Source organism: Teleopsis dalmanni, chromosome X (genome assembly GCF_002237135.1).
Source record: "Teleopsis dalmanni isolate 2A chromosome X, ASM223713v2, whole genome shotgun sequence".
NCBI classification, from domain to species: Eukaryota; Metazoa; Arthropoda; class Insecta; order Diptera; family Diopsidae; genus Teleopsis; species Teleopsis dalmanni.
This window is the reverse complement of record NC_051848.1, coordinates 64,525,372-64,539,394: the sequence shown is the minus strand read 5'-3', so window position 1 is coordinate 64,539,394 and position 14,023 is coordinate 64,525,372. Positions and strand designations below refer to the sequence as shown.

General features: G+C 30.5%; 2 protein-coding genes across 2 annotated transcripts; both read left to right on the top strand.

Moving 5' to 3' along the window:
* Positions 1–828: 828 nt before the first annotated feature.
* On the top strand, positions 829–2,048 carry LOC119689651. The gene is made up of 2 exons (XM_038104525.1): positions 829–1,509; positions 1,571–2,048. The coding sequence occupies exons 1-2, from the start codon at positions 904–906 to the stop codon at positions 1,997–1,999; spliced, it is 1,035 nt and encodes a 344-aa protein (XP_037960453.1). The 5' UTR covers positions 829–903; the 3' UTR covers positions 2,000–2,048.
* Positions 2,049–6,425: 4,377 nt separating this feature from the next.
* LOC119689710 lies at positions 6,426–7,645 on the top strand. Its single transcript, XM_038104599.1, has 2 exons — positions 6,426–7,106; positions 7,168–7,645. Exons 1-2 carry the CDS (start codon positions 6,501–6,503, stop codon positions 7,594–7,596), a joined length of 1,035 nt encoding a protein of 344 aa, XP_037960527.1. The 5' UTR covers positions 6,426–6,500; the 3' UTR covers positions 7,597–7,645.
* Positions 7,646–14,023: the final 6,378 nt, after the last annotated feature.

The following is a 14,023-nucleotide window of genomic DNA, read 5'->3' as shown; positions in this document are numbered from 1 at the left end:
TAAATTGGCACACACTCTCGTTGACTGATCTACACGTTGACTGATTTCAAAAAGACTTTTGACGCGGTGTATGTAATAACTTCCAATGCGATATTCTGGATAATTATATTAAATCTTTGAATATTCGTGTACATATCGTGTTTTCTTTCCTCAAACATTATTGGAGGTATTAGTGAAAAATGTAAAAAACCAATTTAATTTTTCAAATCACAAAATATATAACTATTCATCCTAGTTTGTAATTCTGTATATGCACTAACTATAATTAAATCGGTTAAATTAAATTAAAACAATTTAATTCATGTCCTGAAATATGACAGCTTTACACCATTTAATGTGCCTGTCAGTTTTAATATTTCTGTCTTGGACATAATCCGTTGACATAAAGAATGTCTTCATCACACTTAGTATGAACAGTGAACAGCTTAGATTAATAGTAAATTGCATCCATTGATTTTTTCTCCAAAATTTGTATCGCGTCATAAAATTTTTTAATTCCATTTCTACAAATCGGCTAAGGGGTGAATGTTAAATTCTTTATTTTAATAAATTTTTTCAAATACTTTATTATTTTAAGTGTATTTTCTTTACAGTATTTTAATATATAAAAATATTAAATTTTTAATATTCATTTTTCTTTAATATTTCTATTATATTCCATGATATAATAACCAACAATTAAGGAAATAAATTTGAAATAAAAACGCAGAGAATAAACTTATAGGTTGAAACAAGAATAAAATATTATATTTTATATTACACTTGTGTTAAAAATTGATCGTTGGTCTAATCTTGGAAAATGAGATATGCAAAATGAGATCGACGCCACCTTGATCCAATGTGAAATTATATCCGCGCTAAAAGTGAACGGTAGTTTGTTAAAAGAACGTGGTTTTGCTTTTAATGATGGAAAATAGCGAAGATAATTCAGCACGTGGCTCTGGTAATGAGCCATCGAGTGATACTGAAGAAATTGTTGACGAAGGGTGGTTGTATCTTAAGACAATTGCCCATCGTTTGGAAATGGCGGCTTTAAAAGCTGAGTCTGACAACCTGGTTAAAGTAATGCATCAAAATTGTATAGAACCGGCGAAGAAAATGATAGATAAAGAAGTCGAAATTTATACCAGTTCTATTGACGAGAAAATGGAATTTTTTGAACAGGTAAATAATGTGTCAATGGAATTGAGTGAAACTCTGAGTAAGTTAGGTGGATTGATATTGGAAAAATGGGAGTCGCGCATCCAATATAATCAAATGTTTATGACATACAATAAAAAGACATGTAACAAGGTCCCTACTCACGGTGGATTTCTACAAGTATGCAAAAATCATTCGGAAAGTAACAAGTTTTTCAGAGATCTTTACGGTCGTCCAGCACCAGACAATGCTGACTACATACAACGTAAAAAGGAAGGAGAAATATTTCCTATGGATTTTAAGTTAATTAGAAATCCTAATTGGACCGAGAATGCTAAAAAACCTGTTGTTTTTGGTGTAAAAGAACAGGTAAATTTGTTATGATAATTAATTTATTTTATTTTCGATATACAATTTAAACATATTTCAGTTGATAATGACATTAATAAATAAAAACGTAATGAATATCAAAATGTACGCGGGTAGAAATAAAAACACAATGCTAATAGATTTACCACGTCATATGATTTTAAAATGGATCAATTCAGTAGAAACTAAACAATCACGTAAATTAAAATATCAGTCATCGGAAGAAGAGAAAGAAGAGAAAGAAGAAGAAAAAGAACACTATAAAATGTGTGAAATATTTCGGGCAATGAAATTGGATCATGAAAAGCCTTGTTCAAAGACACCAGAAAAAACTGCAACTAATAAACCACCCAAAAGTTTGGAAATATTGCCGTATTCTTTAGATATGCCTTGTACTAGTGCAAGCATTAAGAACAGTGCCTTCCAAGAAGTCGCAATTGAAATGGAAAAAGAGTTTGATCGCGAATCGGATTATATGGATTCGGATTGATATATCGCAAATTAAATAGTTAAACATCACATTTTTTTTTAATTCACAACTAAACTTACACAAAAAAAAAGATGTTTGATATTTTTAATTTTAATTAATAACAGATATAAAAAATTTGTAATTTCTATATAAATTTCAAATAAAATGTGCACTGAAATTATTGCATTATTATGTTATTATTATTATTTAAAATATTGTCAATAGACTTTAAAATCTATTGACTTTCGTCATGGATTTAAAGTGATTCTATAAATTAAAATTTCTTAAGAAATAATAATGTGTATTCTAGTTCATTCATTTATAGTTTATCATCGGATATAATGTATTTACACAATGTTTATTACATCGGCTTTGGCGTCTTTAACCTCAAAACCTCAAGCAATTTTAGAGGTTTAGGAGGTGCGGAAGTTTCGATATTTAAGATGCAAATCATATGTGACTTGGAGGTCTTATTTATATCTCGGATGATGGAATGTTGATGCCTATGTATGTTCCTATAACTTAGTAAGTTGCTTTCAACAAATCTATAAGTACTTTACTTCGAAATAATTGTGCTCTATTTTTTCTATTCTAATTATTGCATGTCCAGAGTGAAACCCTGAAGTGCAACAGAAGTTTGAGAAGTTGCTTATAAACTAACATCTTTTTGTGTTTGGATAGGGATGATGACGTTCTGTTAAACAGTATATATATTGAAACTTCAAATCGTTTTTTTTTTTAAATTAAACTTCACTTATTAGGAGACAGTTTTCCTGGTCTCCTGTCGACAGTTACTATTTTGATAATAACGACCACTCTGTTATGATCCATAGAGTGTTAATATTGTCGGCTAAATTGGTTAGAATATTAAGCTACATAGAGATATCTCAAATATTGGGTAACACGTAGAAAATTGGAATATATCGCTAGCTTGACGGTGCAAATTCTTAATATATATGTATGCGGAAATAACAAAGTACTAGACTTGAATATAGAAATATAGCTTTAAAGTGTTGAGGCAATCAGAATTAATGCCGAAAAACGGCATTAATTCCAATGCATGTGGTGAAATATGACTAGGAGATTAAAGGTGATAACGAGTCTTATAATTGTGGTGCATAAGTTGAAGCATATAATTATGTTGATATCTAGACTTGTCGTCAGTGCGGAGAACAATATAATGAAATATGCATTTGCGTCGCAAAAACAACAAACGCATAGCGACTTAATTTTGAGGAACAAGGAATCGATCAAAACTCTATAACTAAAACTTAATTCTAAATCCACAATATGGTCCACAAATCAATTATATTGTAGGGGAAGATAGTAAGCCAGCAAACGGTCGTATTGGATTATGAAGAGAGCAGTTAGTGGCTTTATAGCAAAAATCTATTGCCGTCAATTTGTTTCAAGAATAACAACACTGGAAAATTTTAAAACGCAGTCTGGTAGAATTTTTCTTTAAACTTAGACGACTAATATTGGAGCCAAGAACATCAAAAACAGTTAGAAGGATGTGGAAAACGATATACATTATACAGAGAATGGTGCCAAAAAAATATAAAAATTGGAGAATATTTCTCGAAGTTCCGTGGAATGTTGTATAGCGGCTTTGATGAAGAAGAACACATTTAAGGTTTGCAAATTTTAATACAAACTTTTTATTTGTTCAATTATAGTTTTAGTGTACGTAAGTGTAGACACAAGATGTTACTAATATATTAACTGTTATATATTACTAATATATCAACTGTTAGATGTTACTTACATATGAAGTGATGGTTTGGAGTAGCAGATTAAGATTAATTTCAGTTCTACAAGATCATTAACAAGTTATATGTATTTCTATATAGATGCCTAACGCCATCGAAAATCAATAATAGCTCTAAAATAGCTTTTGCAACTTATTTGTCAAAATTCAACTTACTATATGGGCCATGTTAGATAGAATGCTATGGGCTTGTTAAAATTATCTATTTCGGGTTTTGACAAAAATGCATGTCATGTAAAGTGTCACAGAAATTGTGATCATTTGCTTCTAAAAGACACAAATGTTGACTGGATAACCCTACTTTAGCTAAGTGACGAGGCACAGTTAGCCTCGACTCTCATCACCAAATTGAAAACGATTTATTGTTTTTTCTCTCACTCTCAATTTTATGAGTTGAATCGAAAACAACAACAATTTTGCTCATTACGAACCCATGACACTCTATATAACATGTCCGTAATAGAAAGGAACATGATTTTTATTTGACACAATTAACTATTATGGTTTATTCTCTATGCATCTGTACATACGTTTAATTTATATATAATATTAATGACTTCTTGCGAAAGTGCTTTAGGCTCTTATTTTATCTTTATTTAAGAATAGAAATTTATGAATTCGTGGTGAATGGCAGATTAAACGGCGATCGAATATTCAACTTTTTAGTGGGTATTTGCAGGGACCGTAACAGTTATCTTAAAAAAAAATCACCTTATAGCTCTTATCATTTACATTTTAAAATAAAACTCAAAAAATAACAATTAAATTTGCTTTATATTATATTTATGAAAATCAATTATTTTCCGTAACTTTTATTTTTTCGTACAGAAATAACTCTTACAATCTGCTTTTTATTTTAAAACGCACAAATAACTGTTATTGTTGCGTTATAAAAATAAAAATCATGAATAACTCGCACTGGCCTGCCGAATATTTTTAAAATGGGAATACAAAATGCATTTTTCATACAGGGTAGTTATTTTTTTAATTCCATACAAAATGTATTAAAGACACAAAGACACAGAGAATTGAAATGAAATGAAATAAGTTTGCTTAACAATGTGTGTACATAAATCAAAATATACAGAGTTTGAAACTGTATCTTATATATAAAAATGAATCGAAAAATGTGTTGGTAAGCGTATAACTGAACAACGCCTGGACCAATTTGATCAATTCTTTTTTTTAAATATTCGTTGAAGTCCAAGGATGGTTTTTACGGCGAGAAAAAAAATCGAATTATTGCTAATTCCAAATTGGTCCAGGCGTTGTTGAGTTATGCGCTTACCAACAAATTTTTCGATTAATTTTTACATATAAGAAGACAAGAACATAAACAAAATAGATGAGTTTGTGTGTTGTAATAAGTTGTTGATTATTGTAGGTATGTTTATTAAATCCCCATGACTGCCTTTGCAGATCATTATCTCAAATATCTAAGCGAGTCACCCACTTTTTATATATTTGTCACCTTTAGGTTTCCACTGTCCCTTTAGACTATTTTCTAATCAGGTTTGAACCTTAAGTTCGTCTTTTAGCTTAAAACCCTCTGGCAGACATCCCAGTCAGGGTTTTTTAGTGGATCCCAGAAGGGTGGCCAAAGTTCTTGGAAGAGAAGATACTTTGGTCACCCGAGCTGAACCCCACACACCAGGGTGACTGTTCTGTTCACAATATTTTTTTTTACCCCGACTATAAAATAGGTAGGTACAAAAGACTACCACATTCCAAATCTGTTTGACAGAACGAAGTCTGTCGGATCTCTAGCATAAAATAAATATTACATTGCATTGCATCACATTCATTGTGTAACCGAGTACCTATTACATGTCCAATCTGGCATTTGGTGTAAATTGGCACACACTCTCGTTGACTGATCTACACGTTGACTGATTTCAAAAAGACTTTTGACGCGGTGTATGTAATAACTTCCAATGCGATATTCTGGATAATTATATTAAATCTTTGAATATTCGTGTACATATCGTGTTTTCTTTCCTCAAACATTATTGGAGGTATTAGTGAAAAATGTAAAAAACGAATTTAATTTTTCAAATCACAAAATATATAACTATTCATCCTAGTTTGTAATTCTGTATATGCACTAACTATAATTAAATCGGTTAAATTAAATTAAAACAATTTAATTCATGTCCTGAAATATGACAGCTTTACACCATTTAATGTGCCTGTCAGTTTTAATATTTCTGTCTTGGACATAATCCGTTGACATAAAGAATGTCTTCATCACACTTAGTATGAACAGTGAACAGCTTAGATTAATAGTAAATTGCATCCATTGATTTTTTCTCCAAAATTTGTATCGCGTCATAAAATTTTTTAATTCCATTTCTACAAATCGGCAAGGGGTGAATGTTAAATTCTTTATTTTAATAAATTTTTTCAAATACTTTATTATTTTAAGTGTATTTTCTTTACAGTATTTTAATATATAAAAATATTAAATTTTTAATATTCATTTTTCTTTAATATTTCTATTATATTCCATGATATAATAACCAACAATTAAGGAAATAAATTTGAAATAAAAACGCAGAGAATAAACTTATAGGTTGAAACAAGAATAAAATATTATATTTTATATTACACTTGTGTTAAAAATTGATCGTTGGTCTAATCTTGGAAAATGAGATATGCAAAATGAGATCGACGCCACCTTGATCCAATGTGAAATTATATCCGCGCTAAAAGTGAACGGTAGTTTGTTAAAAGAACGTGGTTTTGCTTTTAATGATGGAAAATAGCGAAGATAATTCAGCACGTGGCTCTGGTAATGAGCCATCGAGTGATACTGAAGAAATTGTTGACGAAGGGTGGTTGTATCTTAAGACAATTGCCCATCGTTTGGAAATGGCGGCTTTAAAAGCTGAGTCTGACAACCTGGTTAAAGTAATGCATCAAAATTGTATAGAACCGGCGAAGAAAATGATAGATAAAGAAGTCGAAATTTATACCAGTTCTATTGACGAGAAAATGGAATTTTTTGAACAGGTAAATAATGTGTCAATGGAATTGAGTGAAACTCTGAGTAAGTTAGGTGGATTGATATTGGAAAAATGGGAGTCGCGCATCCAATATAATCAAATGTTTATGACATACAATAAAAAGACATGTAACAAGGTTCCTACTCACGGTGGATTTCTACAAGTATGCAAAAATCATTCGGAAAGTAACAAGTTTTTCAGAGATCTTTACGGTCGTCCAGCTCCAGACAATGCTGACTACATACAACGTAAAAAGGAAGGAGAAATATTTCCTATGGATTTTAAGTTAATTAGAAATCCTAATTGGACCGAGAATGCTAAAAAACCTGTTGTTTTTGGTGTAAAAGAACAGGTAAATTTGTTATGATAATTAATTTATTTTATTTTCGATATACAATTTAAACATATTTCAGTTGATAATGACATTAATAAATAAAAACGTAATGAATATCAAAATGTACGCGGGTAGAAATAAAAACACAATGCTAATAGATTTACCACGTCATATGATTTTAAAATGGATCAATTCAGTAGAAACTAAACAATCACGTAAATTAAAATATCAGTCATCGGAAGAAGAGAAAGAAGAGAAAGAAGAAGAAAAAGAACACTATAAAATGTGTGAAATATTTCGGGCAATGAAATTGGATCATGAAAAGCCTTGTTCAAAGACACCAGAAAAAACTGCAACTAATAAACCACCCAAAAGTTTGGAAATATTGCCGTATTCTTTAGATATGCCTTGTACTAGTGCAAGCATTAAGAACAGTGCCTTCCAAGAAGTCGCAATTGAAATGGAAAAAGAGTTTGATCGCGAATCGGATTATATGGATTCGGATTGATATATCGCAAATTAAATAGTTAAACATCACATTTTTTTTTAATTCACAACTAAACTTACACAAAAAAAAAGATGTTTGATATTTTTAATTTTAATTAATAACAGATATAAAAAATTTGTAATTTCTATATAAATTTCAAATAAAATGTGCACTGAAATTATTGCATTATTATGTTATTATTATTATTTAAAATATTGTCAATAGACTTTAAAATCTATTGACTTTCGTCATGGATTTAAAGTGATTCTATAAATTAAAATTTCTTAAGAAATAATAATGTGTATTCTAGTTCATTCATTTATAGTTTATCATCGGATATAATGTATTTACACAATGTTTATTACATCGGCTTTGGCGTCTTTAACCTCAAAACCTCAAGCAATTTTAGAGGTTTAGGAGGTGCGGAAGTTTCGATATTTAAGATGCAAATCATATGTGACTTGGAGGTCTTATTTATATCTCGGATGATGGAATGTTGATGCCTATGTATGTTCCTATAACTTAGTAAGTTGCTTTCAACAAATCTATAAGTACTTTACTTCGAAATAATTGTGCTCTATTTTTTCTATTCTAATTATTGCATGTCCAGAGTGAAACCCTGAAGTGCAACAGAAGTTTGAGAAGTTGCTTATAAACTAACATCTTTTTGTGTTTGGATAGGGATGATGACGTTCTGTTAAACAGTATATATATTGAAACTTCAAATCGTTTTTTTTTTTAAATTAAACTTCACTTATTAGGAGACAGTTTTCCTGGTCTCCTGTCGACAGTTACTATTTTGATAATAACGACCACTCTGTTATGATCCATAGAGTGTTAATATTGTCGGCTAAATTGGTTAGAATATTAAGCTACATAGAGATATCTCAAATATTGGGTAACACGTAGAAAATTGGAATATATCGCTAGCTTGACGGTGCAAATTCTTAATATATATGTATGCGGAAATAACAAAGTACTAGACTTGAATATAGAAATATAGCTTTAAAGTGTTGAGGCAATCAGAATTAATGCCGAAAAACGGCATTAATTCCAATGCATGTGGTGAAATATGACTAGGAGATTAAAGGTGATAACGAGTCTTATAATTGTGGTGCATAAGTTGAAGCATATAATTATGTTGATATCTAGACTTGTCGTCAGTGCGGAGAAATATATAATGAAATATGCATTTGCGTCTCAAAAACAACAAACGCATAGCGACTAAATTTTGAGGAACAAGGAATCGATCAAAACTCTATAACTAAAACTTAATTCTAAATCCACAATATGGTCCACAAATCAATTATATTGTAGGGGAAGATAGTAAGCCAGCAAACGGTCGTATTGGATTATGAAGAGAGCAGTTAGTGGCTTTATAGCAAAAATCTATTGCCGTCAATTTGTTTCAAGAATAACAACACTGGAAAATTTTAAAACGCAGTCTGGTAGAATTTTTCTTTAAACTTAGACGACTAATATTGGAGCCAAGAACATCAAAAACAGTTAGAAGGATGTGGAAAACGATATACATTATACAGAGAATGGTGCCAAAAAAATATAAAAATTGGAGAATATTTCTCGAAGTTCCGTGGAATGTTGTATAGCGGCTTTGATGAAGAAGAACACATTTAAGGTTTGCAAATTTTAATACAAACTTTTTATTTGTTCAATTATAGTTTTAGTGTACGTAAGTGTAGACACAAGATGTTACTAATATATTAACTGTTATATATTACTAATATATCAACTGTTAGATGTTACTTACATATGAAGTGATGGTTTGGAGTAGCAGATTAAGATTAATTTCAGTTCTACAAGATCATTAACAAGTTATATGTATTTCTATATAGATGCCTAACGCCATCGAAAATCAATAATAGCTCTAAAATAGCTTTTGCAACTTATTTGTCAAAATTCAACTTACTATATGGGCCATGTTATGTAGAATGCTATGGGCTTGTTAAAATTATCTATTTCGGGTTTTGACAAAAATGCATGTCATGTAAAGTGTCACAGAAATTGTGATCATTTGCTTCTAAAAGACACAAATGTTGACTGGATAACCCTACTTTAGCTAAGTGACGAGGCACAGTTAGCCTCTACTCTCATCACCAAATTGAAAACGATTTATTGTTTTTTCTCTCACTCTCAATTTTATTAGTTGAATCGAAAACAACAACAATTTTGCTCATTACGAACCCATGACACTCTATATAACATGTCCGTAATAGAAAGGAACATGATTTTTATTTGACACAATTAACTATTATGGTTTATGCTCTATGCATCTGTACATACGTTTAATTTATATATAATATTAATGACTTCTTGTGAAAGTGCTTTAGGCTCTTATTTTCTCTTTATTTAAGAATAGAAATTTATGAATTCGTGGTGAATGGCAGATTAAACGGCGATCGAATATTTAACTTTTTAGTGGGTATTTGCAGGGACCGTAACAGTTATCATAAAAAAAAATCACCTTATAGCTCTTATCATTTACATTTTAAAATAAAACTCAAAAAATAATAATTAAATTTGCTTTATATTATATTTATGAAAATTAATTATTTTCCGTAACTTTTATTTTTTCGCATTTTATATTTTCATTTTAAAAATATTCGGCAGGCCAGTGCGAGTTATACATGATTTTTATTTTTATAACGCAGCAATAATAGTTATTTGTGCGTTTTAAAATAAAAAGCAGAATGTAAGAATTATTTCTGTGCGAAAAAATGAAAGTCACAGAAAATAATTATTTTTGATAAATGGAATACAAAGGAAATTTAATTATTATTTTTTGAGTTTTATTTTAAAACGCTCATGTATAAAAAACATGCATAATTTTAAGGAAAAAAGTTTTTAGAATGATAACTATATACTTAAATAATAGTTTGGACAACTTTTTGTTGCTGCTGTTTTTCATATAAATTTTTTAAATAACTGTTATTGTCGGTCCCTGGATATTTGTATTGTGTGATGACGTTGGTCATCTTTGTAAAAGTTGGTTTTAGTTGATTTGTATAAAACATAAATAGATAAAGTTGCGAAAATAATTTTGTATAATTATAATTATATTTCGAATTTATGTATATCTTGAAAGAAATTTATAAAATTATCTTAATTCATTATTTTTATTTCAAATTTTTTTTACACCATTTTTCGAACATTTTTAAGACCATTTCCGTCCTTCCTTTTTTTTGCAAATTCCTTTTTAGAACTGATAAACGTTTAGATAATATCATGTTGAAGAAGCTGTAATCAAAATCCCATGCAGACATCTTAATTAAAATAATGTCAACATTTGCTCGTACATTGGCAGACATGGTTAAAAGCTAAGGCAACAATAAATGTATGGAATAAATGGATGTATGTTATGCATGTATGTATATCAGAGATATAGCAACATACAAAAATAATTGCGATTTATATGATGTAAGTTAGTTGAGTACGCAAAATTAAGTTTCACACAATATTTATGCCCCACTTACAATCTAACACCAACTCCTTAACCCCAATACTGTATTCATTGCTTCCTAATTCAACTTTTCTTCTCTGCTACTCCTTCATACCGACATTTCTACTACTCTACTACTCCACTGCCTCACAGACTCACAGACTCACTGCCTCACAGCTTTGCCACTCTGCAATAAATGAACACATCAACATCTCGTACATAATATCGTTGTTAGGTAGATATATGATTCTATGTGGATATGGACGAATACATTTACATTTATATTAACATCAAAATTTTAATACTCTACACCCTCAAACCAATTTCGGAAGGCTTCATACTTCATATGAACAAGTATGAAAATGTGTTCGTGTGCAAACAGAAAATTTTGAAAATTTTAATTAAAACTGCCTAAATATGCCGAAAATTCAGCAAAATAAAGTAAAATATAAAGTTGTTCCTAAGCCAGCTGAAGAGAGATTTCATACATAATTTTTGATTAAGTACGAAACTGTGTGTTAATATCGAAACCGAGAAGAAATTTAATTGCTTCTAAAATGAAAATATTAATAAACATTGCCAAAACATTTGATTTGCTGTTTTCATAAAAAGGAACTTTATACTTTATGAATACCAAAGCCTTAAATTTTATATCCAACAAATAATTCAGAATCAAAATAAAATCAGAAATTCCATGACGCATAACTGAACAAAATAATTTGGTCGAAAAATTTCCAAATTTTCTTCGGACGAAAATGGAAAACTCTAGTACGTAACCCACCTACGTACCAAACCCATCCATCGAGCACGCAAGGGAAAGTCAACACTCGTATTTGCTCTACTTTTCAAAGAATATGTAATAAAGTTTTAATTATTTTATATTGGTTAAAATCATTTCCATATTACCATTCATTTGAGTTCGGTTCACATACACAAAACATTGAAATGAAACCAAATATGTTTGCTCAGAAATGTGTGTACATAAATCAAAATATACAGAGTTTGAAAATGTATATAAAATAAATATTACATTGCATTGCATCACATTCATTGTGTAACCGAGTACCTATTACATACACATATATAATAGGTCATAGATCGATACATATTCATTATTTCCGGGCGTATGTAAAGGCAACACATGACCCACCAAAATCTTCAATTTAAACTTTGTTATAGAAAAACGCCTTCTGAAAGCGCCGCTCTTTTCTTTTATTGTTTGTAACAAATTATTACTATTTTTCCCGAAAAGATTTTGATCAATTTCAGTATTATGAGTACTTTTTTTCCACTAAGGCGGAATTAGTGTTCGTAGACGTAGCGTACGTAGAAAATATGAACGATGGAACGCAAGGAAAATGCTTAGTTTTGATAATACAAACAACACGAATTCAATCCGATCACTAAATATTACGCATTTAAAGAAAAAATTCAATGCAATTGCTCAATGTTTGTACCAGCTAATATAAGCTTTCTCCTATGTTTACGCCATGAAGCTAAAATTCAACTGATTCTACCGCTTCCACTGATTTTTTCTTTAGTACCTATAATTGAATGCATTGTTTTATGATACATAAAGTAAAACGGTTTAATTGATTTCTTTCAACAGAACTAATTCAGCTTTTAAAGCCATGCTATACAGACTGTTATATGACGAATGGCTATGGCTATACTATGCTCTTTCTAGTTAAGACCAGAAAGGTTTTCTTTTTGCAGAGTGTCAAATTAAAGCTGCCAAATCAAAGTTGGTCTGGGAATGCCTTCAACTTCTCAATACCCTAGCATCGAGAAACTATATTACTCTTATGTAGGTACCGGGACATGAAGGGCATGACGACAATGCAATAGCAGACGCCCTAGCAAAGAAGTGTGCATGCACTCCTTTCATTGGTTCAGACCCCTTCTGCGGGGTAACAAATAGTTTCATAAATAACTTATTAAGTGAACGGGAGAAACAAAATCTACTTGAACACTGGAGACCCCAAACAGACATGCGACAGTCAAGAAGATTCACTGATCCTGAACACAGCAAAGTTGACGCTATCCTTAACCTTAGCAAAAACGATATTAAGTTCTACACTAAACTTTTTACGGGACACTGTAGACTCAATTACCACAAGAAGATTATAGGTGCGGTTCAAAGTGATTCCTGTCGATTCTGTCATTAGGAGAAGGAAACATCAAAACATATTTTACGCAACTGCTCAGCGGTGGCAAGACGTAGACTCGACTTTCTTGGAAGCGGGATCTTAGTCCCAAATCAAATCGATAAAATTAAGCCCACAACAATTATGAGATTTATAAATAGTTAAGAATTGTTTTAGTTGGGCCTTTCGGCGCCTCAATATATCTTTTAGGTCGGGGTGCATTCGTAGCCTATTATTTAACAATAATAATAAGCTGAATTTTGTACTTTTTTTACTCTTTTTATACTGTGATGGTTATTTTCTTTAAATTTTTTTCGGTAGATAGAAAGGATCGAAAACCACAGTGTGAGATTTGAACCAACTTAAAACATCTCTTAGAAACAAGTTGAGAAGTGATTAGTTTCTTCCAGCCATCAGATTGTAAAAGCTTTTCGGTTGAAACCGCATTTCAGTAATCAGGAAGAGAAACATAATAAACTCAGTATTTGTGAATTCCCAGATTTATCTAAGCTAGTGTTTGTGTCTAAATTGAAGAGATAAAAATTTTTGTATTGACATGTGAATACATCCAATACGCATACTTGCTGCTAAATTGTACAAATTCTACTGTGTACTACTGACTAATACTTTATTGAATCTGAGAGAGCATGGAAAGTTTCATCAGGGTGAGCAAATCAGAATTCAAATTTCTCATTTCATCTAATTCTCAATTTTTTATGTTACTTTAAAAACAACAATTTCAGATAATGTCTGCATATCATTATCCTTAGCTATATGCCGTTTTAATTTGGTTTATGGAGGTAGTACCTAATTACAATTTCATTTTTATTTTAGTTGAAGTATT

Bases quoted from the DNA above. Each gene is read 5' to 3' on its own strand.
- LOC119689710 (XM_038104599.1), top strand. From the start codon at position 6,501: ATGATGGAAAATAGCGAAGATAATTCAGCACGTGGCTCTGGTAATGAG. The intron at 7,107-7,167 runs GTAAATTTGTTA...AACATATTTCAG, and splicing joins TTTTTGGTGTAAAAGAACAG to TTGATAATGACATTAATAAA.
- LOC119689651 (XM_038104525.1), top strand. From the start codon at position 904: ATGATGGAAAATAGCGAAGATAATTCAGCACGTGGCTCTGGTAATGAG. The intron at 1,510-1,570 runs GTAAATTTGTTA...AACATATTTCAG, and splicing joins TTTTTGGTGTAAAAGAACAG to TTGATAATGACATTAATAAA.